Source organism: Kwoniella newhampshirensis, chromosome 2 (assembly GCF_039105145.1).
Source record: "Kwoniella newhampshirensis strain CBS 13917 chromosome 2, whole genome shotgun sequence".
Classification (NCBI taxonomy): Eukaryota; Fungi; Basidiomycota; class Tremellomycetes; order Tremellales; family Cryptococcaceae; genus Kwoniella; species Kwoniella newhampshirensis.
Genome location: NC_089956.1, coordinates 1,374,882 through 1,401,601, shown reverse-complemented (window position 1 = coordinate 1,401,601; position 26,720 = coordinate 1,374,882). Strand labels below are relative to the sequence as shown.

At 50.7% G+C, this 26,720-nt stretch overlaps 10 protein-coding genes across 10 annotated transcripts; 6 read left to right on the top strand and 4 right to left on the bottom strand.

Moving 5' to 3' along the window:
- Positions 1-474: 474 nt before the first annotated feature.
- On the top strand, positions 475-1,685 carry IAR55_001218 (uncharacterized protein; the record flags this gene model as incomplete). Its single annotated transcript, XM_066944345.1, has 7 exons — positions 475-538; positions 691-824; positions 934-1,006; positions 1,114-1,229; positions 1,305-1,374; positions 1,440-1,498; positions 1,572-1,685. 7 exons carry the CDS (start codon positions 475-477, stop codon positions 1,683-1,685), a joined length of 630 nt encoding a protein of 209 aa, XP_066805546.1.
- A 295-nt stretch (positions 1,686-1,980) lies between these two features.
- IAR55_001217 (uncharacterized protein) lies at positions 1,981-2,727 on the bottom strand (the record flags this gene model as incomplete). The annotated part of the gene is made up of 3 exons (XM_066944344.1): positions 1,981-2,102; positions 2,171-2,635; positions 2,700-2,727. 3 exons carry the CDS (start codon positions 2,725-2,727, stop codon positions 1,981-1,983), a joined length of 615 nt encoding a protein of 204 aa, XP_066805545.1.
- A 2,105-nt stretch (positions 2,728-4,832) lies between these two features.
- Positions 4,833-5,684, bottom strand: IAR55_001216 (uncharacterized protein; the record flags this gene model as incomplete). Its single annotated transcript, XM_066944343.1, has 4 exons — positions 4,833-4,923; positions 4,998-5,058; positions 5,125-5,193; positions 5,348-5,684. 4 exons carry the CDS (start codon positions 5,682-5,684, stop codon positions 4,833-4,835), a joined length of 558 nt encoding a protein of 185 aa, XP_066805544.1.
- A 411-nt stretch (positions 5,685-6,095) lies between these two features.
- On the top strand, positions 6,096-8,900 carry IAR55_001215 (uncharacterized protein; the record flags this gene model as incomplete). Its single annotated transcript, XM_066944342.1, has 11 exons — positions 6,096-6,210; positions 6,287-6,801; positions 6,901-7,044; positions 7,101-7,232; positions 7,286-7,489; positions 7,550-7,804; positions 7,861-7,968; positions 8,023-8,310; positions 8,370-8,633; positions 8,686-8,813; positions 8,870-8,900. The coding sequence occupies 11 exons, from the start codon at positions 6,096-6,098 to the stop codon at positions 8,898-8,900; spliced, it is 2,184 nt and encodes a 727-aa protein (XP_066805543.1).
- A 723-nt stretch (positions 8,901-9,623) lies between these two features.
- On the top strand, positions 9,624-11,624 carry IAR55_001214 (uncharacterized protein; the record flags this gene model as incomplete). The annotated part of the gene is made up of 4 exons (XM_066944341.1): positions 9,624-10,178; positions 10,257-10,392; positions 10,447-10,523; positions 10,593-11,624. 4 exons carry the CDS (start codon positions 9,624-9,626, stop codon positions 11,622-11,624), a joined length of 1,800 nt encoding a protein of 599 aa, XP_066805542.1.
- A 713-nt stretch (positions 11,625-12,337) lies between these two features.
- Positions 12,338-14,748, top strand: IAR55_001213 (6-phosphogluconate dehydrogenase (decarboxylating); the record flags this gene model as incomplete). The annotated part of the gene is made up of 11 exons (XM_066944340.1): positions 12,338-12,409; positions 12,515-12,932; positions 13,105-13,254; positions 13,330-13,356; positions 13,429-13,673; positions 13,737-13,760; positions 13,832-14,062; positions 14,123-14,149; positions 14,207-14,270; positions 14,338-14,583; positions 14,651-14,748. The coding sequence occupies 11 exons, from the start codon at positions 12,338-12,340 to the stop codon at positions 14,746-14,748; spliced, it is 1,602 nt and encodes a 533-aa protein (XP_066805541.1).
- A 928-nt stretch (positions 14,749-15,676) lies between these two features.
- IAR55_001212 (uncharacterized protein) lies at positions 15,677-17,778 on the top strand (the record flags this gene model as incomplete). Its single annotated transcript, XM_066944339.1, has 6 exons — positions 15,677-15,907; positions 16,012-16,186; positions 16,297-16,554; positions 16,622-16,706; positions 16,776-16,975; positions 17,039-17,778. 6 exons carry the CDS (start codon positions 15,677-15,679, stop codon positions 17,776-17,778), a joined length of 1,689 nt encoding a protein of 562 aa, XP_066805540.1.
- A 349-nt stretch (positions 17,779-18,127) lies between these two features.
- On the bottom strand, positions 18,128-20,452 carry IAR55_001211 (uncharacterized protein; the record flags this gene model as incomplete). Its single annotated transcript, XM_066944338.1, has 7 exons — positions 18,128-19,065; positions 19,119-19,361; positions 19,426-19,519; positions 19,584-19,831; positions 19,891-19,963; positions 20,013-20,320; positions 20,377-20,452. 7 exons carry the CDS (start codon positions 20,450-20,452, stop codon positions 18,128-18,130), a joined length of 1,980 nt encoding a protein of 659 aa, XP_066805539.1.
- A 423-nt stretch (positions 20,453-20,875) lies between these two features.
- IAR55_001210 (uncharacterized protein) lies at positions 20,876-22,794 on the top strand (the record flags this gene model as incomplete). The annotated part of the gene is made up of 7 exons (XM_066944337.1): positions 20,876-21,070; positions 21,138-21,267; positions 21,342-21,558; positions 21,653-21,696; positions 21,759-21,919; positions 21,989-22,409; positions 22,478-22,794. The coding sequence occupies 7 exons, from the start codon at positions 20,876-20,878 to the stop codon at positions 22,792-22,794; spliced, it is 1,485 nt and encodes a 494-aa protein (XP_066805538.1).
- A 64-nt stretch (positions 22,795-22,858) lies between these two features.
- On the bottom strand, positions 22,859-26,720 carry IAR55_001209 (uncharacterized protein; the record flags this gene model as incomplete). The annotated part of the gene is made up of 23 exons (XM_066944336.1): positions 22,859-22,947; positions 23,009-23,048; positions 23,133-23,494; positions 23,545-23,664; positions 23,721-23,735; positions 23,794-23,815; positions 23,871-24,012; positions 24,067-24,091; positions 24,146-24,187; positions 24,234-24,368; positions 24,424-24,563; positions 24,614-24,633; positions 24,690-24,832; positions 24,879-24,920; positions 24,984-25,037; positions 25,095-25,145; positions 25,199-25,269; positions 25,319-25,372; positions 25,432-26,025; positions 26,070-26,228; positions 26,288-26,415; positions 26,485-26,492; positions 26,567-26,720. 23 exons carry the CDS (start codon positions 26,718-26,720, stop codon positions 22,859-22,861), a joined length of 2,610 nt encoding a protein of 869 aa, XP_066805537.1.

The window sequence follows — 26,720 nt, the reverse complement described above, 5'->3', positions numbered from 1 at the left end:
GTGCAATCGTGGTACGTTCAACAGAATGGAATGACCAGGCTGGATCGCGGAGTCATTTGTACTGTAGCATAGTGCACGATATGTCCGATAACTTAGTTCCTTGTTAGCTCTATGCAGTTTGTCACCTATCGTACTACCTTCCACGCGATCATTGCTTGAAAGCATTCCCAAAAGCTTCGCGCATCAATCGATGTGCACTGTTGAGAAGTGCATAACCAAAGAGGGGACTGAAGCCGCTCGCTACTCGCCACCCACACGACTCTGAGGGAGCGAGGCTGTTTACCATTGACTTATCATTCATCTCGCGCGTCATACATGGTCAATCGTCACTGATCGTTATCGGTGTTACTTGGTCATTGTCCTCTCTTCTTGTCAACAAACCTATCTCTCACTCTAACTTGATACGAAAGCTCGCCCGTTCTCCGACTGGCATATCCAATACGCACATATATCATCTTTCAGCCACCAGCCAATATGAGCACGGGTTATCCATCGGGGTTGAACCTCAAACTGTTGTTGATAGGCAATTCCAGCGTGGGTGAGTGGACCTTTCATATTTCACTCGAACATCAGCGCTGTTAAGCGGTCACGACGATGATCACATAAGCATCATTCGAACAAGACTCAGCCTGAAGTGCAATGGCTGACTGAGCTTGACCGCTTTGATCAAATCGTTCACCTTTTTGGCAGGCAAATCATCACTGTTACTACGATTCACCGACGACGAATTCTTATCAGACGAAGAGACGGCAGCTACGATCGGTGTCGACTTCAAAGTGAAAAGCATAGAACTGGATGGGAAGAAGTACAAGTTGTCTATATGGGTGAGCTTCTGTCTGTCTGGCCTTCTATCGTTCGGCCTTGGGTCTCAGAGCGAGTGTCATGAGGAGTTGGATGTGAGGAAGGGACGGGCTGATTTTGGTTGGATATTAGGATACAGCTGGACAGGAGAGGTTCAGGACTTTGACATCGAGTTATTATCGTGGTGCACAAGGCGTTATATTGAGTACGTATCATCCACCATTCACCGCCCCCATCCTCTCTGCCCTCTGAGAAATCGTTTCCCCACGGATCGATGTGAGCTGATGATTTGCGGCCCCCCCTTGGGTGCAGTGTATGACGTATCATCTCGTCGTACCTTTGACGAACTGCTGAAATGGTTCAAGGAGATCGACACGTACTGCGGAGAAGGGGTCGTCAGGATGGTAGTCGGGAACAAGGTGGACAAGGTGGGCATTCAAAGTGACACATCATCTCAGCGAATCAAAGCGGGAACTGAAGGTTCCATCCTGTTTCGTCGATAGGAGTTCTCAAGACAAGTGTCTACGGAGGAAGGGCAGGCATTTGCGCAGCGAATGGGCGCTTTGTTCGTCGGTGAGTTTGCACTGCCTTTTAATTTCTCACTCTACTTGTGATCGTGCTGATCAGACAATGCCCAGAATGCTCGGCGAAGACGAGATTGCATGTCCCCGAAGCATTTGAAGAATTAGTCCGACGGGTGCGTTCCATTCAACGATCTGGGGTGGGCAAATGATCTGCTGAGCTGATTGTACATCGTCGGACGTCCGCAGATACTAGCTACCCCATCACTGTGGTCCAAGTCACCCAGCACAACGTCCGCTCGCCGAAGTGAGCCGATGCGACTAGAAGAGGACCGCGGATGGGTGGGCGGATGTGGCTGTTGAGTAGCCATGGAGAAGCGCGTAGTGGCGCACTATGGAGTTGAAGCTTAGGACTGACCCTGGTCCGACAAGACGGCCGACTAGTACGAGGACGAAATGACGACTTTCACGACGATCTGGACCGGCTGGATCACTTGTATAAAGGATATGTATGCATGGCTTTGATTATACGACTGATACAGTCTGGTTGTTATTATAAGGCTATATGTATGGTTGGGATGCGGTGATGATGTTTTAAGGAAGCAGGCGGTAGTGGTGATGGAGATGAAAAGTCAGACGACAGCCGTTAATCGGCCGCTCAGTGCTTCTCGTCGAGCTTCTCACCCTGCTCGGCAAGCGACTCGTAAACGACGGATCGCTTGGAGGTGAGAGAGAACTTGTCGGTGAAGGCGAAGAAGAAGCCAATGACAGCAAGGGCGACTGCAGCAGAACACAACGTCAGCGTTGTCTCCACTCGCCGTCTCGGGGAGAGGGAAATTGTCACTCACACATGGCCCAAGCGAGACCTTCGATGGCGGTAACTCTCGAACATTCGTGGAGGTATGGAACCCAGTTGGTAGGGAATTTCGAAGGGTCCGAGATGTGTTTACATTGCAATCCGTGACCGAAAGGAGTTTCCTCCAAGATACCGGCGCCGACACCGAACCAGACTCCGAATGCCAAGAAGACGGGGAGATACAGTGCGAGGTTCAATGCCCAGTGGAAGATACAGAAGACCAAGCCGATCAGCGTGGAGAACAAGAGCAAGCCGAGGGCATGTTGGTATTTCCCGGTAGGGTAGTTGGATTGGTCTCGACCGTATTTGTGGATCTGCTGGGAGACGAGACCCAGCAATGAGACGTCGATAGCGAACCAGAGGATGAACAGTGTGGCATAGATTATCTGTCGGGTGGTCGAGAAGACGGATCGGATTGGGAATCTACTTGGACGAGCGACGGGCGCAGCATCGCCGGCTAAAGAGTACAGTACAGATGAGCATACGCTTATCTCAGAGTCGGTGGGAAGCGGCAAACTCACCTGGAGCTCCTGGTCGTGCGGCTGGCATTGTGAATTTGGTTTCAGGTTTGTATGTTGGTAGGCGAGTCTCTGTTAGTGAAGACGGCGATTGTTGATGTGATCAATACAGATTGGAAAGAGGAAGACAGAAGCGAAAAAAGCTCTTTTCTCATGACCAGTTGTCGTTATATACATGCAGCCTACCGGGCTGACCAATCCCCAACTTACTCCAAGGCAGGGGGGGGGGATTGAACGAATTTCGAGTCATGCTCATGACGTGTGCCAATAATATTCTCGAAACGTCTGTCTACCAATCATGCTCCCCGAGCAAGTCTGCGTGGGTGGGCATATACAGGGAGGCCGAGGTGTGTATCCACTAATGTAGGCAGGCTTTTTACTGTGTTCGGTCATGGTCGTTCTTCAAGGTTGCTTACTAAAGGAAACGAAGGGCAAAGGTGAGTGCGAGTGCTGCTATAAACGACTTGACTTGGGATGGTCACCGCGGGTAGATTCGGATGGGTTCATGACTTGGGTCGGTTGGCCAATCATTCGGGTTAACCATTTTTGGGTAAAAAACCAGTCACTACGTTGTTAGATTGCATTTTCGGACAACGTAGTTCGGCAAGGTCACAAGCCACTTTACTCATGAACAGGTGTATGAGCAAGGTAGTAAGCAAGGTAGCTAGCTATACATCGGAAGATTTACGAAACGAGACAAGCACACCGTAAGGATCGGACAGACAGTTCGGCCGCGGATCACTGATGAACAAAGGACATCGACCAGCGGGTGAGCGAGAAGGACCTTCCGTGCATGTTCAACGATCGGAACCACTTGAAGTCCTACAGGAGCATTCATTGGGATTGCCCCCTTCCTCGAAGACCCGAGCGCTCGCTCCACTGCTTTCGCGATCAGCAAGGCGATCAAGATCGAGACCGACTTGACCCTTGGTGATCAAGACCGAGACGATGCATTTCCTCTCACTGAGAAATTTCAGTTTTCCTTTCGAACTACGTCGTTTAATTCTTGCCACCCGGAAACAAAAAAAAGGAGGAAAAAACCCAAGCCAAAGTAAACCTTTTTAGCCTGTTTTTCAGGGACGACCGGCGGGTGCCGCATTCGAAGCGTTTCATACGTAAGGTCGCGCAAGAGATGCATATTTCGGCAGTGATGGATCATACTGTCTGAAGAGAAGTGGTGAATGCTACTTGCTGACGCCGTATTCGTTGCCTGTACGTCGGTATGACATTCTCAGGATTCAATTGGAAACGAGGTGTCACATCTGCAGAAAGCTTTTCTGCTCTTGTGCAGAGCTCGAGATAGAGAAAGAAGACCCACTGCGTCTGACAGAGAAGTCAACTGATTTATATGGACATGCCGCAATTATTCTTCAACGGGCTCTTTTCCTCGAGTTGTCAGTTTGGATGATGGCCACGACACTCGATTCGACGAGCACGCCTCATAGCACTGTTTGCAATGTTCCAGCTCGGAAGCAGTGTCATACACTGTGTTCAGAACTGAAGTCACCTAACCCCATGGAAGCATTCAACGGAGTGACTCCGACCGAGTGAACCGTGCTCATCTCCGCGTGCCGTGCGCCGCCTCGCCGAGCCCCGCGTTTCAACACTATCTCTCCTTCATATCTAACCCCGACCCACTGTTTTTCAACACACCAAACGGTCGCGTAGCAAAGAGGTTATTGCGTTAGCTTTACACGCTCTCTTGTCGACACTCGTCCTCCTCTGTTCTGGTCTAAGATCGGGTCAAAGTTGAGGAAGAGGTATGTCGACGAAGAACACACTTGCACGAGCTTCTGCTCAGGTCAGGTGAAAGTGTATGATTTGTCGCTAAAGGTCGTGGGCTCGATCCCCACCGTGATCAAGGATCTTTTTTGCACTACTTTACGTTAACGAAACAGATTCGAACAACCAGCGGGACGGACGACCGGAGGAAAAGAAACGAAGTGCAAGGTCAAACGGGAACCGTGTGTCTTCGAATTCTGTTTTCTGGCACTCGAAGCTGGGCGGAAAACATATCCTCCTGTCCATTGGTGGTCATTGGTCGGATCGCCTGAGCCGCTGACATGTCGTCCTAATCAGAGGCAGTTTTGTTCATCATACTGTGTCATATCGTCGTCACAGTCATTACACCACTTCTCAATCCTCCTCCTCTTCACCTTCCTCTACCAATTCTCCACAGACGATGTATTTCCGCTCGAAATGCTCATGCCAGCCTTTCATATTATCTCTGCGGACCCAACGAGAACCCGTCAGTCTTACACAGATGTAAAGTGGGTTGAAGTTACGGTATGGCACACTTACATTTCAGCAGGAGTGAGGTCGGACAGTGTATCCAGCGGATCACCAGCAGGTGTGAGCATGTCTTCAGGAATGAAAATATCAGCTCGGTTCCCAGTGAAATGATATTTTATGATATTTTGCAGCTTACCCAGCTCGAAAGACTGCTTGGCCATACCTCGAGAAGCGTCGTGTCCTGCAAAGTTGCCGTACACTCCGTCTGTAGATGAAGCGAGTCACGATGTAGTCGAGAAAGTGGCGAACAGTGACGAACATTGGGCAAAGACGTAAGACCCCAATTCGTCAGCATGTCTTCATCTTCAAGACATACAAGATGACATAGGGCGAGCCCAATCCAGAATCGAGAAACTTACCTGGACCGTAGAACGATTTGCCCGACGTCACATCGAACACTGTCCTCTCCCCGAACTTGCCGTCTCTTCCCACTCTCATTATCGCCAACAAGATTCTTTCTCCCTCTTTCCCCTTGCCCTTGCCCTTCCCTGTCCCATCATACGGTAGCAGTTGCTTCGCACTGAACTTTTTATGACGAAGAACATCTGGGTGTTTAGCTGGAATCCAGTTGTAGGTCTCTTCGGAGTATGTGGTAGGCGGTGGAGAGGGGGTATGAGCTGCTGGGACGAATACCCGATAGGTCAAGAAAAGGACTGGTGGGATCAACAGCAGACTGAGTGGGTTTCCAAGTGACATATCGATGAGCGAACGATCTGCAAGTGATAAACAGTAGTCGAGCCATGCAGGATGACTCCGAGACCGCACATTGTTGTTGTTGTGCAGAGAAGGAGAGCATTCATCCAACGCGAAGCCGAAAAAACGCGAATCCTCTTCATCCACGTGGCAAGATCATGACGACGACGAATGCGGCGGCGTAGCAGCGGACTTTTTACTTTTTAGGATGGTGCTCATCCACTTGTTCTTTGAAAACAATGATTCGTCATCTTCTTCTCTTGTCTTCCTCTTCTCTCTCTCTCTCACACACACACACACATACCTTCTGACGTCTTACAGTCAACTCGTACCGCTCCTTCATATCCATCAGCAGACTCTCGAAGCCCAGCATATCTTGCACCACGACAAGTTCCCATCGACCAATACCCTACCATGATGTATACTAGAGCTAGCGGTGCTTCAGGCTCCACGGCTGTGGGCGCAGCAGTGAGAAGAGGTGGACAAGGTGCAATACTTCAGCGAGGCGCTGGTAGCTTAGCATCTAGGCGTGAGTTACTGCGCTCGAATAGATGGAGTTTCGACATTATTCAGCTGACGGATGATGTGCTCGATCGTTTCTGCAGAGCATCAATTATATGCTCAAAGTCTCAACAACGCCTTCTCCAATCGAGCCTTCTCTTCCTCCCTCCCCATCCCTCTCCAGGCGTTGACACTCACTCACCAAGCTCGTTTGAGACATCCTTCTATCGTCACTGCTGCTCGTGCAGTCTCCACTCAAACTCATACCTCTACATCATCTACACCTCCACCTCCCCTTCCTCTCACTCCCTCACCTCAGACCTCCACCCCGAATCGCGATCCACCTCTGGGCACACCGCCACCTCTCCCACCTGCTCCTCTGTCTGCCATCCCGCCTAAAGTGATCGATCTAGCCGCGGTGGAAGAGGTGAAGAAGGACGAGAAGAAGGACAGAAAGCCTTCTGGACCTCTACCGGCAAGAATGTGGGCAGTTGTCAAGAAGGAAGCTGCGCATTACTGGGCTGGAACAAAGCTGTTAGGTCAAGAAATCAAGATAAGCTCCAAACTGCAATGGAAGGTCCTTAATGGAGGAACTCTGACGAGAAGGGAAAGGAGACAAGTAAGTGGCTGTGTCTCAACTAGGAGATATACTTTTAAGGGAGAAGACGGGATGATTGACCTATGTTTGGATGTGGAGACTGACATGCCTTGATTGCAGCTGAAACGAACAACGACCGATCTCCTTCGACTTCTTCCCTTCTCGGTCTTCGTCGTCATTCCCTTTATGGAACTGCTGCTTCCTGTCGCTCTCAAGCTTTTCCCCAACATGCTTCCGAGCACTTTCGAAGGAGAATTTGCCGCGGTAAGTGCATTCGCCTTGAGGTAGACCGTCAGTGCTGATCGTGATTATGTCTGCAGAATGAGAAGCAGAGGAAGCTTTTGAAGGTCAGAATCGAGATGGCGAAATTCCTCCAGGAGACAGTGAAAGAGTCGGGTCTGAAAGCGGACAGTGTTGTAAAGAGCGACGAGTTCAAAGAGTTCTTCAGAAAGGTATGTGCAGGCGTTTTACCATTTGTAGCGACACCGGATCTGACGTTCTGTAGGTCCGATCGACCGGTGAAACTCCCAATCAAACCGATGTCGTTCGAGTTGCCAAGCTCTTCCACGACGATATCACTCTGGACAACTTGTCCCGGCCCCAGCTCGTGTCTATGAGCCGTTACATGAACATCAACGCTTTTGGCACAGACAATTTCCTGAAGCACCAGATCCGTAGCAAGCTGGAGAAAGTTCGTGTAGACGATATGGTGAGCCGGTTCTCATCATGATAGTATTCTGTGAACATCCTACTAATCCAGTCCGGACAGATGATACACGCGGAGGGCGTCGATTCTCTTTCTACTAAGGAGCTCCAGCAAGCTTGTCAATCCCGAGGTATCAGATTCCAGGGTGTCTCACCCGCTCGATTGAGAGAGGAGCTTGAGAAATGGATCGAGCTGCACTACACCAACGGTATATCCGGTGTTCTTTTGGTCCTCAGTCGAGCTTTCAACTTTGAGCAGAAAGGAGACGACATCATGCAATCTTTGGTGACGACTTTGAGCAGCTTGCCTGAGAACTTGGTGAGTCCGCATCTCCCGTGAATAGTCTAGATCATGGTACTGACCCATGTCTATAGCTCAATGAGGCCGAACTTAACGTGTCCGATGAAGCCACCTACAAGCAAAAGCTGGAGGTCTTGCAACAACAGCAAGAACTCATCGAGGACGAAGCGGAGCAAGAGCAAGTAAGTCAAGAGTGCGCATCTGCTTCGGGATTCTGCTGATATATCATCATGAAGGAGGAGCAAGAGGCTCGAAAGGAGGAGAAGGAGAAAAAGGAAGCGGAGGAAGCTGCCAAACGAGAGCAGGAAGAGGCTGCCAAGGCTGCTGCCTCAGAAGCTTCTGGTGTTCCTGAGCCTCCAGTGGAAGAGAAGGAGGCAGCCAAACCCGAGGACGACGCGAGAATGACCAAGGAGCAACTTGGCGAGTTGGCCGAAGCCTTGACTATCTTGACTGCCAAATCGAGTATCGTGAAGGAGAGGGATGAACTCAAGACTCTGTTGGAGGACAACTTGCTCTCTGAGGCTGTAAGTGGTGGAGTGCTCATCGCTAGCTTGTCACAGTGCTGACTTGCTCTACCTTTCAGGAATCTAAGGAGCGACAAGAGGAGGATAGCCCAACGGTTGCCGTTTCCAAGCGAGTACGATCTATGATCAAGAAGATTGACGCTCAGTTAGAGAAATACGACGAGCAAGTCGGATCAAGTCTCAATGTCATCGACACCTCTGCCAACGGTCAAATTGCTCTTGCCGATCTAAAGAAGGCTTTGAAAGTAATCAAGCACAAGCCTTCTGAAGAGGTCATTGAGGGACTGGGTAAGAAGTTAGATGTCGATTCGGATGGTTTCGTCGTGAGTATGAAGTTCTCAAGAGTGCGAAACAAGCTGATGGATGATCACCTAGGAATTGGACCATGTATTGGAGCTCACCCAAGATCATGGTCTTGGTATCTTGTTGGAAGATGAAGCCGCGCAAACATTGATCGAGAAGGGATCGAGCATTAGACATAGCAAAGATATCAAGGAACTGAAGTAAGTGAACGGCCTCATTGCGTGATCGCATCGGCTGACGTGTCAACTCTCACCAGGCCCAAGAGGGAAGATATCATCTCTGAGTAGGATGGACAATTTGAAGGCGGACACGGAAGCGAAAGGAGTTTTATAGGAGAAACGCAGAAAAGCAGCAAATCAAGAGTTCACACATTGCCCATTTGTTCCCCGCTACCACTCACACAATGCATTTCTTGCCCCATGGCAGGCTGTCGATATGTTTTGTGTGCTTGCGAATTGAACAATTGAACAGTTATAATGAGAAGGGTACAAAGGATGACGTTGTTTCACGTACAATAATGACTTTGCTGTGACTTGACCGGACCCTGCCGCCACCCCTTTCCATTGTGGGAGGGGACTAGAGGGATCAGTTTTTTACCTTGCTCTCTCATCGAGTATCCCCGTCGGTTAGTCATATAACAATATGAATAGTACAGATACAAAGATCAAAGCATAGATAGATTCCGGTCATCACCCACGCACGCACTTATCCTCCTGTACAGCTCGACCATCACTCCCGAGTACCGGCCACGACGATAGTCCGTAGACTGGATCCTCCTTGTCTGAGTCACCTATCTCTGTCACAAGGTTCAGCTCGATATCTCTCATTTTCGCATCGCATCGCATCACATCACATCACATCGCATCGCATCACTTATCGCGTGACAGGCGTTTACAAGCGTCTCTTTCTTCCAGCATCCATTCAATCAGTCCAAACCTGTACATCAGCATACGATACGAATAATTGCCCAAGGACACGACCTGTCCCTCATTTGACGAGTCATAACCACAATGGTCCTCCTGGTCCATTTCCCTCGACCGGACACCAGCCATGGTGGTGGTGGTCCATCCTCCCAACCTTTTTCTCCAACGACTTCTCACCCAATAACCCTATCCCAATCCACCAGCAACTGTACCACCCCGCCTACTTCGCCCCTACCTATTTTCACCAGGAAACGACGTCGTAGACCACCTCAATCAGATACGGATACTGAAGATGGGGAATTCCAACCTACGCCCTCGGGTTCGACTTCGACCATAAGGGGTTTTCGAGGGGGCGGTAAATCACGGAACAGACATGTCCAATCCCTGTCCCAATCAAGCTCTAGTACACACCCACATCACGTACAGGGACAAGCACAGACCCAATCGAGACGATTGACAAGATCTAAAGCACGAAGAGCTTCTTCGCCCTCCGACTTGATAACCACGTCTCTGGAAGATATCGCTCTGGAAGACGCAGCTGTCAAGAGTGAGATCTCGAGGTTGGGATTGGCGTTGAGGGATGTACAGGGGGATGGGAATTGTCTCTTCAGAGTGCTCAGTTCTCAATTGTTCGGTAATGAGGTGAGTCTACAAAGACAGTGATCATCCCTTCCTTCTCATACCTCACATGGGCCCAACTGACTACTGTCTCGCTCGCAGAAACGACATGCCGAGATAAGGAAGCTGGTCTGCGATTACCTGGAGAGCCACAAAGACACGATGGAGGGGTTCGTGCTGCCTTTCATGAAGGACGAAGAAGGGTACGAGGGTTATGTGCAGCGGATGAGACAACTGAGTGAGTGATTCGTTCCACTAGCTTGTCTGCACGATGGCTGACGTGAGCAACCAGAACAATTTGGAAGTCATATTGAGATCCAAGCAGCTGCTAGAGTCTTCAAGCGGGATATCAGAGTGATAATGTCCACTGTGCGTACGGTTGTTTTCTGCACACTATGCTGCTATTCCGGGCTGACTTTGCGACGTTTGATCACGCAGACATCCTTCACTATCCCTTGGCGCACTGAAACATCCTCTCGCTCATCCCCGCAATCCGAAGATCCGGACGGAGGATCGAAGGCTACCACAAACACCACCGTCTCACGCCGCCAGTTCCGTTCCAAGACAACCTCACTACTTGCTACACAAGCCGCACCTCGACCGTCCTCACCATCCTACGCCTCAGCTTTGGCAGACTACGCGCCTCCCGTCAAAGAAGGACGTAGCATGCTCTGGCTTGCTTTGTTCTCTCAAGCAGAGCATTTCCAGAGTGTAAGACGGAGAGGTGATCGCGACAACGGACCTGCCGAGGTGGAAGATAAGCTGGCAATACCTCACCAGAGGGACCTTTCCGAAGCTGCGCGCAGAGCGAGAGGCGAACTGATCGATGAGCCTAAAAGCAAGACGGATAAAAGTTCTCCTTCGATCGAACAACTCCTCGCATCTTTACCACCTGGTCATGGGATATCGACCGAACATGCTGCTGGTGTATTGGCCAGAGTTAAAGGAGAATTGGGTGACGCCGTCGAGATCCTCTTGGAAGAGATCGATCTCGAAGTTCAAGGGAGCGATATCTCGAGCGATCATCGCGTCGAGGAGATGTTGCGTGTCTCAGAACATCAGGTGCCTTCCGCAGACTCATCTACCACGCCTGCAGAAGCAGAACAAGAAACTGCGGAGAGGAGAACGAGCGATTATAGGGATCCGACCAGTACGAAATCTACTTCCCCGGCTGGCACTGCAACCTCTTCGACCAGATCACGATCAGACAGTGCTGCGTCGATTATCACCATCTCGAGTGGATGCACGACTCAATCAGAAGGCGAAAAGCATAGTTCTGCCGGTCAAGGCGCTAGGAAGGCGGTGAGAAAGGTCAAGGAGAAAGAGTTGAGTCAGGAGTTGGAAGGGATGGGTTTAGTGCGACATGTGGGCTTCGAGGACAACGACAAGCCGAAGTCGAAGCGGAATGGGGCGATGCGACCTATCAAGGCCAAACGGAAGCCGGCGAGGGTCTGGGTAGTAGGGGTGTAAGAGGTATATCCAGCCCAACAGAACGAAAACGCCGTTTGATGGTCGTCACATCAATCGTTGCTTCTTGGAACAGCGACACCGAACACCGGCGTCACACCGAGACAGAATAGACATGCGGGCCGAGATTCGAGTCGAATGCGACGGGACAACTAGAAAGATCCAAACGACTCCTGTCTTTCCACATGTAAGCTGTACAACAGATGACGATGACGACCGAGACGAGATTACATGAAACGAGACGAGAGATATGAAGAGAAACAGTGTAGTTGTAGTCTGTGGTTCAGAAAAGTGTGTATATACGTACAAGTTGTAGAAGTACTCTGTTCCCATCTGCATTCCACATGATAGAACTGGATGAAGCGTCCTGTCACGTCTGCGACATCCATCCATCCAATGCATGCGTGATCAGATAGTAGCTGAGAGAAAGTTCAGAGATTTGCTCATAGCACGTGTTGTACACGTTCTGCCGGACATGACGTCGATGGGGCCCCGCACGGCAATTGCAGAATGGGATGCCGTCGTTACGTGGTTGACCTTCTCTGAACGTCGCAGACAGCAGCTCCAACGACGAGAAGGCTATGTATAGAAGATTGACATCTCCGTCAGAAGCTAGATCGTGATCCGTCTTTCTCGACACTAGAAGGCAATAGTACCGGAATATCACTGTCAAAGTCAGAAAGACACCAAGACTCATCGTCGTGACAACAATCAAAATGGCAGATATCGATAACGACAAAGTGCAAGATGTGGAATTTGGGATTGTCGGTAGTGGGAGTATGGGAGCGGTGAGTGGATCTATCCAGTACATCTTTGAGCTGGACCAGAGACATCATTGAAACCCTGATCTGTCCTGCTGCTGATGATTTCGTTCGATTCGGGGTATCATACAGGGCATGACCTTGTTGTTCTCTGAACACGGATCCAAGATCGGCTGTTACGACTATGACGGAGACGCTGTCCAGGCCTTGATGGACGAGGCGAAGAAAGATGACTCGGTCGACGAGTCCCTCGTTCATGGGTTCACATCGTTGGAGAAACTAGTCAACGCTTTCCCGAAAGCCGATTCCAAGTCCGACACCTCGAGCGGGGCAGAGAACGAGGAGAGATCGAAGAAACCTAGAGTGTTCGTGCTGAGTTTACCGCACGGAAAACCGGTCGATGGGATCTTGGACGAGTTGCTGCCGTTGTTGGAGAAGGGGGATATGATCATTGATGGTGGGAACGAATGGTGGGAGGAGACGGAGAGAAGACAGAGGAAGACGAAGGAGAAGGGAGTGGAATGGATCGGTATGGGAGTCAGTGGAGGATGTGAGTGATGTGGTTTCTGTCCGTCCCTTCGACTACCTTCTCACAGAAGCGGTCACGGAGATCCTCCTTTACTGCTCTTATATATTTATCTTGTCACCGACGAGGGGTCACCAAACCTGGAAGCATACTGAAGTGGATCTGACACAATGCTGAAACCGCTTTAATTCCCTAGACCAAGCGGCACGACACGGCCCTTCGATGTCTCCCGGTTGTTCCCCAGAAGCATGGGATTACCTCAAGCCATATCTTGAGAAATGGGCGGCAAAAGCTCCCAACGGTGAACCCTGTGTGCTTCACATGGGAGGCGGTGGTGCGGGACATTGTACGTGTTTGCTTCTCGCCTCGCACTCTTCACATTGCAACTGTAGAACACCATTAGACTGACACTCGCTTGCAGATGTCAAGATGATCCACAATGGTATCGGTGAGCGATAAAGTCCCAGTATCTATCCTCATTCAGCAGCGCTGGCTAACGTCACATCCTCTCCCTGTGTAGAACACGCCCACCTGTCCATCCTATGCGAGATCCGAAGTCTGCTCAAACATCAACTGGGTTATACCAACGACGAAATATCCGTTCTTTTCGAGTCGTGGTGGAAAGAAGGACCCTTGCGAGGTAACTTCCTGGTGGGAATCGGATACAAGGGGTTGAAGTTCAAGGATGGAGATGGGCTTCACGAAGAGGAGGGCATCGTCGAAGGGATGGAGGACAAGGTGACGCAGGATGTCGACAAGTCCGAGGTGCGTTGTGGTCTCTTTATGGGATAGCTCATCCGAGGCTAATGGTCAACTTCCGGCTCGCAGGGCACCGGTACCTGGTCCACCAAGGTCAGTGAAGCTTGGCGATGCATAGCGTTCAAGAGTGACTTCGATACTGATCTGCGGAGTGAATGTACCAGGAAATCGGAGAACGACACGTCGCTGCGCCAGCCATTGCAGCTTCGCACCAGCTTCGTATCATTTCTGCCGACAAGTTCGAAAGACTGGAGGTGGCCAAAAACCTCAACGTTCCTCAGCCCTCTGAAGCTGAGGAGAAGAAGCTGGACAAGGAGAAAAAGGATGAGCTGCTCAAGACGATCCACTCTGCAGTGTATGGGGCGATGTTGAGCGCTTTTGTACAAGGCTTGAACGTGGGTTTCATCGTCGTGCACTCTGTCATGCTCTCAGCTTATCTGCGCGTGTTGTCACAGATCATCACTCGAGCTTCGAAGGACGAGGTCAGTTGATTGACGGACAAGTCCGTCCAGCGATCTACATGCTGATATCTATCTCAGAAATGGGGCATTTCGTTGTCGAACTGCTTGAAAATTTGGCGTGCTGGTTGTATCATCCAGTCTGGTAACTTATGTCAAGTCCTCAAGCATTGTGGCTGAGCGGGGTTAGCTGACTTTTCGCACACACGCAGATGCGATTGCCGAGTTTCTCCTTCCACTGGTCGAAAAGTTCCCGCCTTCCGAACCACTCAACCTTCTTCGTGCTGCTCCTGAAATCGCTCAGGAGCTTGCCAGGACTTACGAGGCGTTGAAGAAGGTCTGTCTGATCGCTCTCGAGACTGACGCCGTCGCCCCTGCACTCAGTGCATCCCTCGAGTATCTCAAAGCGGTCGGCGGCAAGAATCTCCCGACCGACTTCGAGGAGATGGAGTTGGACTGTGAGTCGTTCCTGCGTGAGAGAACCAAAGGAGCTCCATTGACGCGATTGAGGGCTATGTATCATAGATTTCGGCCACCACAATTACGACCTGAAGAGCGAGCCCGGGAAGGGTCATGAAAAGGGGAATTACCACACCGAGTTCTCACGTATGCCCGGTGTATGAAGCGTGCGTGTATTGATGAAACGCAAGTCAGTTGTAGCCTTGAATGAAGCCGATGATGCATATTTCTTTTACCTGACGGTCTCCGTCTTACGCCGAATTTCCTCTCACCCGAAAAGCCACCGGGAATGATATCGCTCTCGCTGACCCACTCGGGAGCGTCCAAGATCGCAAATCCGACGAACAAATGACAAAGCTTGGCGTAGGAAATCTAAAATTAGCGCCGGTTGCCGGCACCGTAATGAGTCAACCACCCTGAGGACTGAAATGATCGGTCCACGAAGAGACTGCGTCCGTGTCTCGGACCGATCATTCGGGAAGCCAAGGTCAGGCAATATGCTTGAAACCTTTGCTGTTTCCCTCTGTTCTTTGTGTGTAGAAAGAGAACTCGCAGTCCATTCCGTGTTTGAGAGATAGGGAAAACGCATCCAGCAACCCCCGGAAGAGCCCCACGACCGGCGCCGAGCAGCCCCAGCGGGGTGGGAGGGGTGATGTAGGTGGGGTTCAGGATATTACACAAGCACCCTCAATTCGGCCGTTGTTGTCGAGAGACTTCGGTATGAACGGTACTACAGCAGCAGCAACTCTCGCAGGGCGTATGGTTCTGTTCTTGGTGCACGGCTGAGAAAGGTGGGATGAAAGGAGCGGTCAGCGTATAAGAAGGTGGATCAACACCTCGCTCGAGAAAGTGATGTGATCTGTTCCTTTCACATTTTGCTTTGAGTGATTGATTGTGCATTTCGATCGCATTTCTGATTGCTTGTTCACTGCTTCACTACTGTACATCAGATCTAGTAGACGTATCAAATCGTATAAGATCGATCAAGTCAAACCGATCCCAAGGCCTGTGGATCCTCTGGACAAAGTGTTGCCACGACTTCCTTGTGTTCATCGACCCGACTGATACAACTCAACGAATAACGAGATCATCATGCAGCTCTTCAACAGGGACAAGAAGGCCGAGACAGGACATGTCGAACATGCCGTCGATCCGAACAACGCCGCTGACCTCGAAAAGGCGCGTTCGGCGACTAGCGACGAGATTGGTCCTGCCAAGACTCAAGCTCAAACTCAAGGCATGGATGCTGCCATGGAATTTCTGGCAGCCCATGGTGATGGTGAGCACATCACCGATGAGGAAAGCAATGCTGTCAGGTGGAGAGTGAGTGACTTGACATGATGCGCCAGATTCCCTCGTAGTGGCGATTTACGTGGCGATCCTTTCAGCTGACAATTCCTGCGTCCGTCACGTATCGTGTACTGCAGATCGACTCTCGACTCATGCCGATGATGTGCTGTATATACTTTCTTCAGCAACTGGACAAATCGTCCATGTCGTATTCGACCGTTTTCAATTTCCAGAGAGACGCCCATCTCCACGGAACAGAATATTCATGGCTCGCTTCAATCGTCTACTTTGCTCAACTTGTTTTCCAGCCTCGTGAGTCTCCAAGGTCCCTACTATTGTACGCCATAAGTGGCGGATCGCCGATCAACATGATCAATCAGAGCTCAGAGATTGGCTGGCTGACTGGTTGCTCTGATCTGCAGTGTCCGTTTGGGCCCTGGTCCGACTCCCTGTCAATGTCTGGGTGGCAATTTGTTTCTGTACTTGGGGAGCTCTCGAAGCTATCCTGGCGGCTTCCCACAGTTTCGCAGGTCTGGCAGTCACTCGATTCCTCCTTGGCGCGGCGGAAGCGTCCATCTCACCGAGTTTCATCATCATCACTTCGATGTGGTGGTCCAGACGAGAACAGCCCTTGAGGATGAACATCTGGTACAGTATGAATGGAATGTCGCAGATTCTAGGTGAGTAGCGAACCTGTCTGATACAATTCAGAGAAATGACCATAACTTATGTGTTCATACTTGGTAGGATCACTTCTCGTGTATGGTCTTGGTCATATCAAATCAGACAGGTTGAAGCCTTACCAGGTCATCTTTCTGACATGTGGTCTTCTGTGAGTGCATAGTGCAGCGACGCCATACAATCTTATCTTGCTGACCGGAAGAACTGTACGGACCCCTAGTACCCTTGCATGCGCCATACCCATCAGCATCGCTTTCCCAGCTCGGCCCACCAAAGCTCGGTTCTTGAACGATAATCAGAAACGGATCGCCCTCGAACGTGTGCGACACAACAATACGGGAACTCAGAACACCGAGTTCAAGTGGCAGCAGGTCATCGAAGCTTTGACCGACATCAAGTCCTGGCTTTGGGTCTTCATGAGTGAGTCCAGGCGAGTTACGTTTCCGAGCTACTTGTGTTGACTTGCACTGGTCTCCTGTCCAGTCTTTTGCATCTCATTGGTCTCTGGAGGGATCAGTTCCTTCGGTCCTTTGATCCTTCAAGGTTTCGGATTATCCAGCTTCCAGACGATCCTGTACAACATGATCCCCGGCGCTATCACGATTGTATCCAACGTTCTTTCCGCTTACGCCGTCATGCACTTCCAACGAAAATCCATCATTCTCTTCGTTGTCTCCCTCTTCCCACTCGGTGGCGCGGCTGCACTCTACGCTCTTCCCCACACGACCGAGAACAAACACAAGCTTCTGGCCGTATACTTCATCCTCCAGGTCTACAATTGCGTGACAGGTTTGATCTTCTCTTGGCAAGCCGCCAATACCGCCGGTCACACCAAGAAGACGACGACGACAGGAATGGTTTACGTGGCACTTTGCACCGGGAACATCGTCGGTCCTCAACTGTACAAGGCCGCGGACGCACCCCAATATCACAGAGGTCTGATCGCCAACATGATCTGTCTCGTCCTTCTGTCCTCATTCGTGGTCATTCAGGGGCTGTACTTGACGTACCTGAACAGAAGGAACGTGAAGAGGAGAATCGCGAAGGGAAAGACCGGTCAAGTCGTCGATTATTCTCTCGAAGCATCCAGTAAATGGGCGGATTTGAGGGCGAAACAAGCAGAGAAGGACGCTGCCGAAGGAGGAGCCGGGGCGACGCACAATGCTCAGGCATTCATGGACTTGACCGATCTTAAAAACGAGGATTTCATCTACTCTGTGTGATACCGTACCTTCGTCATCGCTTTACCATTCTTCTTACAGCTGCGACTTGCTTCTTCAAGTAGGAAGCAATGGTTCCTGTTCATCTCCTCCCAGTCTGACTACCCTTGTACCACTGCGACGGATAGATAACCACCATGTGGGTCGCCTGTAGACATCTAGACATGTAGATAGTCTCTTAGATGTCGAGATGCTCCATGTATCGATCTCTTTCTGCCGCACCTTCGAGACGCGAATCGCTTCCCTTTCTTTGTACGACTGACGACCGAAGCTCCTTGCTGTGCGTTCTGGATGATCAACAATTCAGGATTTCCATGGACAACAACCTTGATTTATGGAAATGCATGCTGGACTACAATACCGATTGTTGCAAAATCCACGCAGGAAGCTGAGGCACTTTCTTCCATTCCTCCTCCCATGCCTCCGTCTTGCCATCCTTTGACGGTTTTCCGAAGATGGCAGTGACGATCCAGCTTTCACCCCGTTCGATCTCGCCCAAGAGACTCGGTAAGATCCCCCTCGAGAAGATGACATTGGCATTCGGGTCGATCTGTACCAGCTGTCCTAGTCTTTTCCCATCCGATCCCTTGTAAGGTACATCGACCAATCCCACGGCACCACCTGCTGTGACTGCTCTTGCCCACCCTTCTTCCTGATCACCACCTGCACTCATCAGTCCCGAAAAGGCTTGGATTAAGGCTCGGCCATCTGCGCCTTGACCGTAATTGGTCCATCCGCCTTCCGAAGAAAGGAGTTTTCTCCCCGATGTGATCTTGTGGATACGAAGATACCAGTTCGGTGACGCTTCCTGAGGTGGTAGGAGCCAAGTTTCCACTTCTACATCTTTCCATGGTCTCCAGTTAGATCGAAGATGGACTTGATCCGTCCCTCGACCTTCAATCCGAGCGCCGATAGGATGTCTTCTGACTCTCCAAGTCTCCCCATCACATTCTTCCACCCCATCCGATGCGTCTTTCAAAGCCAGCATGGAATCGCCGCCGAGTTGACCTAGATCCATGTCGCCTGTAGGACAACAGAATCCGAATGCAGAAGAATAAGAGAACTTGCAGTACTTTGCTGGACCATGACGCATGGCATAATGAGGTGCTTGACCCGATGAGAGGAGGAAAGTGTGACCGCCCTGTCGACACATTATATGGGAAGGGTCGGGGATCGCTTTGATGGGCGGGATCGAATCCTTAGGCCAGGGCAGCTCTTCAGAAGTCCAGAAGGGATGGTCAGGAGGGGCCGCAAGACAGATGAATGCCTTCATACACCAGTAAGGGGAACCTGAGGGCGGATCATCAGCTTGGACACGGTTTGAGAGACGGATGTGGACATACCGGGAGCATTGTAGTTCTCGGTCATATTGACGCAATCAAACCGGTAGCCGATGTTCAAAGTGCTATCGCTTCGGAAGATATCCTTGGCATCGCTCCAATATCTGAGGTGTCGGAGAACGAGCCCCTTTATATGTCCCCAAGTAAGCGGAGCGGGAGGTTCGACATTTGCCATAGCCATGGTCGAAGCAGTTGCGATAACAGCAAAACGATAGATCATCGACCGGCCGAATGGAATGGCAGCCCCTAGAAGTCATAGACCAAGAGCTTGTGTGAGATTGTCTCTTCCTTCTTGAACTGCATCACTCACCCTCGTCTGAGAAGTAGTACACAAAGTCTAAGATGAAATCTTTCGCTCTTTGCTTGTACTTCTCAGCCCTCACAGGATCCTCCTTGGCAGCCAGCTATCGCATGATAGTCAGGACCTGTTCTGCCTCTAATGTCCATAGGGACCTCAAGTAAACTCACCTTGGCATAGATCATCTGAGCAGGCTGAATGGCGAAACTCGAGCTATAGTAATCCAGCTGCTTGACATCCTCAGGTCCGTCGCGACTCCATCCCGCAGATCCTGTATCGCTGCCCGTCGCAGCATGAGGTGGTAGTTGAAACTCTTCTAAACGTTGTAGATCCTTCTCCATCTGTTCAGGATTGTGGAAGGCCGATCCGACGGTGCGCAACGCGAGGTTGGCGAATGTTCGGAACCAGAGCCAGTTCGCTGCAGTAGCCGGAGGCAGGTCAAGTATCTCATCGCAGGAAGAGCCACCTGAAACTTACTGTCTGGCATTCGTTTGCCGATACAGCTCTGGAGGAACGCACAGATGTTCTCCTTCGCCTTTAGTGTTTGGTTCTAAGCCTATCCGTCAGCATTGCTGATCTTGACTTGCTGTCATGCTCACATTGTAGAAGACATCAGGGGCCATAGCAATAGCGTAACTGAGCGGACTCATCTCCACCATCCTCTGATCCTTATCTGCCGAAGCTCCCCAATACTCCCCACTTTCCGGATCCGTCCCAGATGCCAATCCTCTGATCCATCTCTCTGCGCCATTATAATTCCCTCCCCCGTAAAGCAACGAGGCGAGAGCCCACAGAGGTCGCGCAAAAGTCTCGAGAGCGACGGCTTTCGTATCGTAATGGGTTGCGGAAGAGCCGATGTCGATGATCGCCCCTCCCCTAGATGTATGGGAAGCAAGCGGGTCAAGTACTGCCAGACAACAGGATCAGCAAGTCTGCCCCGGAAGAAGCATCCCTCGTACTCACAAGCGATACAGCCTCGGACCACATCCTCCCGCGTCTGGTATGGGTTGTCAAGGAAGTCGTTAGTGCCCAGCAACATGGTGAATTTGGTCTTGTTGACGACGAACGAAGATGACTCCAACTACCCAGATTTCCATTGGAAGCGGAGTCTTTCTACACCATTGGACCTGTAAACCTTCTCGGTCAATGACGAGCAGATGCTGGCTGCAAGGACACTGAATTCAGATAACTTAATAATAGAACTTTTGTACGGACCGTGTCGGGCCGATGATCGACACGTGGCATTTGGCGCAGTCACACTGACCGGTCACACCGGCACCGGGGATGTTCCGATCTCACTTCTTGACCGAAAATATAGTGCATCCCGATGCCGTCGGCGTCGACATGGACAAGCAGGAGTAGTGGTCATGTTCACGAGATGCAAACATGACATGTAGGCGAAGCAACGACTAATCCTTGAGAACAGTTCTCTGTGTTCAGAGGAGGAGCAAACGATCCCGACATGTCGTCAATAGCGAGTGATGATGAGACCAGAACGCTGAGACCACCAAGATATGCGTCAAGCAACTATGGCGCGACAGCGACGACGACCGACCCTGAAGAGGATGGCCTGTTATACTCGACCAAAGAGACTCAGCCGAGTCCATTGGATATGGGTCAGATCGTGTTGCTAAGTATGGCTCGGATCTCAGAACCGGTATGTGCGCTAGAATACAGTCGTGCAGTAGTTTTTTTGCTGATGCGGATGTTGGTTGTTGGTCTAGTTGACCTTCGGTATCTTGTTCCCTTTCGTCCAGCAGATGATCGTCGATACAGGAGAAGTCTCAGTGGAGGATGTGGGCTACAGCGTCGGACTCATCGAGATTTCATTCTCAATCACACAATCTCTATCGCGTGAGTCTTTTGTGCCAAGTCGATTCAGCTATCGAGAACTGGGTTTACCAGACTGTTTCGTGGACGTCATGCAGTGTTATACTGGGCTCGAGCAGCAGATAAATTTGGTCGTAAACCCGTTCTTATCGCCTCTCTCTTCGGAGCGCTCACATCAACAGCCATGTTCGGCTTCTCGAAACACGTTTGGCAGATGTACGCCTGTCGTTTCTTGGCGGGCGTGTTCGGCGGGAATGCAATGGTCATCAGGACATTGTTTACGGAGAATTGCGATTCGACAAATCAAGCGACAGCGTGAGTCAATTCGTCCATCAAGACGAATCGTCCGTGCTATGTGACTAGATGTGAAACGCTTCGAACCTTGTGCTGACACTCTGTTGCATGATAGGTTTGCTTATTTTGCATTTGCTGCCAATATGGGTGCTTTGATAGGTACGTACACATCATCCGTCGCTCCTGTCTGTTGCAAGCTGATCATTAATCCAACCTCTCAGGACCCACTCTCGGAGGCTTCTTCTCTGAACCCGCCAAGCAATGGCCTAGCCTCTTTGGTCACTTGCAACTGTTTGTGGATTACCCTTACTGCCTCCCTTGCCTCGTTTGTGCAGTCTACATCCTCGCCTCGATGATCCTCTGTGCCATCTGGTTGAAAGAGGTACGTCAAAGGCCAATCTCTGCCGTTCTTTCTTTCTTACAGAAATGGTGCTTAACATTCACTTCCCAGACCCGGCCAGACGCATGTGACAATCCTTTACCTGTCCGTTCGATTCTCACTCCTCGAATGCTTCGAATGCTTGCGATCTTCGGCTGGACCGTCACCGTCGTTTTCTCCCAAAACGCCCTGTTTCCCCTCTATCTTTTCACCCCAATATCGATAGGGGGTCAAAGTAAGACACCACCCCAGATCGCCCAATTGGGAGCAGCAGCCGGTCTCAGCCAAGGGTTATGGTTATTGCTCGTCTTGCCGAGACTGGACAGATGGTTGGGAACCAAAAGAACCTTCAAGCTTGTTTCAGCTGGTTTCCCATTGGTTATGATCTTGCCAATCATAGCCAACGCCTTGGCGAGAGGCAATACCGCACTGGGTTCGCCTCTCATTTTGGCTGTCTACGTGGGGATCGGCACGTCATGTAATATGACTTTCAGTGAGTGATATCGATCACTTGATCGATCCAAAAAAATGTGGAAATTGAGATCACTCTTTACACCTCAGCCTCTGTCCAACTCCTTCTGAATAGTTGCTCTCCACCCGGAGCGATTGCCACCGTAAACGGTCTCGCCGTAGCACTATGCGGTATCGTCAAGAGCATCTTTCCCGCAGTCATCAATTCGATCTTTGCGCTCTCGGTCTCACGACAGATCTTAGCTGGATATCTCGCCTGGATCATCATGGCTGCCATGGCCGCAGGCGTTTTCATTTCTGCTTTGTACGCCCCGGACGGCTCAGAAATGGCGACGTCGACAGATTCCAGAAAGCACAGAGTAGCAGAGGCAGATGGTGAAGAGGTCATGGAGAGTGGGCGATTCTAGATTTTGTCCACACAATTCAATTTTCATGCATATATGCTGTGGGCCTCTGATTTGACTACTTGGATCACCACCATGCGCCCGATCGACCATTTCCAGGAGTGAACGTGCCTGTAGAAGTTGAAGTAGTTTGAAGCATAGGGCTGTTATCACCATCTAATAAACAAATTGCCATCAGCACGCTAAGCCCAAGATAAAAGCTATGGCGAGGACTCACCCAGAGGAGGGAATGGGAACCAGGCGTCAAGACTGAAACCCTGATCAGTGATGCCATTCATAGCATTCGCTTGAGTGTCCATCGTCTGCAAATATTAGCTTGAACTATGGTTGCTTCCACTCACGAAGTTTTGTGTCGGTCCAGGAACAGTTGTTGGACCCGTATTAGCAAAAAGCTGCTCAGCGTAGAGAAAGTCCATATGGGACGACATTCCCGAGTCCGATCCTGCTCCACCCAGTTCCAGATTGATCCCCACGTTTGGGATCGACACAGATGACCCAGAAGGCGTAATTGATGGGTCGGGAGGAATCTGACCAGACCAACTCGAGGAAGCTTCCAATGTAGACTTCATCGGCGGAAGAGCCATATGATTTCTCGTTGGCGACGGATACCGGGATGGAGCTCTGGAAGATGGCGGTAAAACATGATCTCGTCGAGCCTTCTTGACCACGTCGCGAAGGAAGTGGGCAAATTGGAAACCAGGTACTGTCGAAGCGTCAGGAGAAACAAGACAGATCGGTGGAGGAGACGCTCACCCTTGTTGAGCATTTGGGCGACCTGTTCTACATCGCGTCCTACCTGTCTCAGGTTGCACGATTCAGGTACCAGACTAGCCATTCGAATCATGAATCGCGCAGCATAGGCGATGTTGTAATCTAGACATGGGGGTGTTATGAGTTGCTTGTTCGTTCTGCATCTTAGTGAGACTCACGTGTGAGAAGATTGGCTAGGTAGGCGATGACGAGCGTCAGAACTTCGCCCAGCTGTAGTCCACCGATACTTACCGAACTGAACATTCTTAGTATACTGTATGTATTCGTCAGCGAACGTGATATATCAAGCGTTGCCACATTTCACTTGCCTGCTGTCCGTGTAGACACTTGGTCACAAGCTCTTGTGCTCTCTTGCCAGCTTCCTGTAACCATTGCCGACGCTCGTTGGATAGCATGGCCACGTCGCGCCGGCTTCGGACACCGTGTAGAACGTATGAATTTGTCGCAAGGCTGAACAGGTTTGTTAGATGAAAGCCGTATGAAAGTCAGTGGGACCAATCTTACAAGGCTCCAGCACGACCCGTTATCACTGTCGAGGGATGTCAGCTCAGGCTGGATATGGCGAAAACGCGGAAGTACATACACGTTTCTCTTAAGAAATGGCCTTCTGGTATACCTTTCTGGGCTGTGTTGCTGTCAGTATGATGGATCGAACGGTACTGGACACGCACCGAAGTAATCATCCCAATACTCGTAACATTCGTTGAGATTTCGATTGACTTGTCGCAATTTGTCGTCCATGTCAGGTAGACTGAAGGTATTCATTGAGTTGCTCGGCGCGAGAGCTACTGGTTGATGTAAAGGCACTAGACAGTTTGGATCAGCCTCCCATATGTCTCTTCCCTGCCGCTCAATACTCACTCCGCCATGCAAGACTCTCGCAAGATGACACCAAACGCGCATCAGTTGGTAAAGACAGCGGATGTTTGAGAAGCTTTCGGGCATTCTTGATTGTACTCTCAGAAGAGAACAGTCCAGGACGACCATACGCGAATGACATTCTAGAACGCTCGTCAGCTGAATCGCAATGTAGTAGGTAAAATGAGCTCACTCATATTCCAGTTTGAACAGCTGTCAGATCAATCGTTTTAGCGTTATGACGGATTCACCGGTGCGACGAGACTTACTGTGAGCCAGACCCTTGCACCCACGACTACAGGTCTTTCATTCTCTATCTCCTCTGGTGTCTTTCCGACACCCATGCCACTTTCAAGAAGGTAGGGTAAACATTTATACAATCCAAGATCCATCGCCATGCGGATAGCGTGACCTGGTTCAGTCAGTACAAAAGCACCCTCCGCCCTGAACCAACTCACCTCCTGGTCGCCAGAATGTTTCTCCCCAAGAAGCCAGTAAGACTATGGAAGGAAGTCTCAGCAAGTCGCCCAAGAACTTTGTTCTGACCCCGACAATCCACATACTCATCGCCTGTACTATTTCAACCCTTGAAACCGGAGTAAACAGAGTGCTCATGCCTAGATAGAGTATAAGCGAAGGCTCCCCATGCGACGCAGTTCGGGCACTGAGCTTACCGATCTTTTCTGCATGCTCTCGACACTTGAGCTGTAAATCAGTAGTAGGACCTAGTCGAGATAATAGTAAGTCAGGGTTATTCTCATCATTCAGGCTCGCTCACCTGCGGCGTCCTCGCATTTGGCTGCTACAGCCAAAATCGTGGTGATAGCGAAAGCCGACCGTTCCCGAAGACTGTCGAGTTGTAAGCCGCGTAACGTGCAGTTCAACGTACCTGTCCCACGTATCGTACTCGGGATCAAAACATGGCTGATACACTCCGCATTTGTCGAAGAAGCTACATGTAGTCTACCGTATAAGCAATACCGAATGCGTATCTCGACGGTCTGTACTCACAGATCGAACAGCTGCCGACCTCTCTCTGGTGCACACCAGCCAAGATCCACAGGATCAGGAAACACGTGTCTCCCTCGTTCGTTGAGGGTCAACTCGGGAGAGCGATCTAACGTGTTGCTCATAGTCCGAGATTTTTTAAACAACCGACCACGATCACTACCATCGCCGGGTATTGGACCCATCATACTCCGCTTCCGGCCTCTGCCTCCGGTATCATCATCGTCTCGTACAATGTGTGAGTCGGCCTTCAATCGGGCGGCTTCAGCTAGAGAGAGCATATTTCCCCATGGAGCCGCGGAAAGATCGGAAGAAAATGGGTCGGCGCCCTCTTCATCTTCCGAGACGTGAGGTGATGCTTGAGGGGTGAGTGTTCGCATGAGTCTCGATTTGGGAGTATGAGCGAGCCAAGGCGATGGACCTGGGGGCACTTGAGCAGCCATATGTTGGGGAGGTATGGGAGGTCCGTGAGGTAATCTCGGATCACGAGAAGAGGATGCCAGAGAGGGGTCGATTGAGAAGTGAGGACTTGGCTGGGATCTGGGATCGAACATGGAGCCAAGAGAGGCGACGGTATTTGGTGTGGCCATAGCGTCGCTAGGAGGAGGATTGTGCATCATTGGCAATCCGCTCCGACCTACTGTACGTTCAAGTCGTCAGCGGATTGCGAGGTCCGCGGGAAGGCGGAGTACTTGCCATCATTGGCAGCAGCGTTCGCCATCGCACCTCTTTGTAGGTGGAGAAGCTCCTGCAAGCTACCTTGCATAGCGCCGATCTGAGCTTCTACGAGCCGGAGGCGGCTGAAAGTCAGATCCATCAGTGAGACTTCCACCCGACTTGCATGATAAGTCAGACTCACTCTTCTACCTTGGACGATTTGGATTTCCTTGGACCATCAAAGGTACATGGATGACCGCTCTGTCGACACCGGTTACAGGGTGGATTCTCCTTGCCGATACATTTCATCTTCATGCGATGACAGTAATCCTAAACAACGGCGTGCATGTCAATCCTCGCTATCTCTTCATCCAGACGCTGATCGTTCGTGTTACTCACACAAGCACCTTTGACGATATGTCCCGACACAATCAGCCCTTGTCCCTCAGCTGGTCTAGCATAGCGCCGTTCGTCCACTCACGATTCGCGGCAGCTGTTCCGCTACCGTTTGTACGAGTAGGAGCGGCTTCGCGGTCATCTGCCTCATCATCGTCTCCGGAAGGGGGTGAGCGTTCACTCTGATCACCCATCATATAACTCATCTGGTGCGGCAGTGGTGGATGCGATGAGAGCAT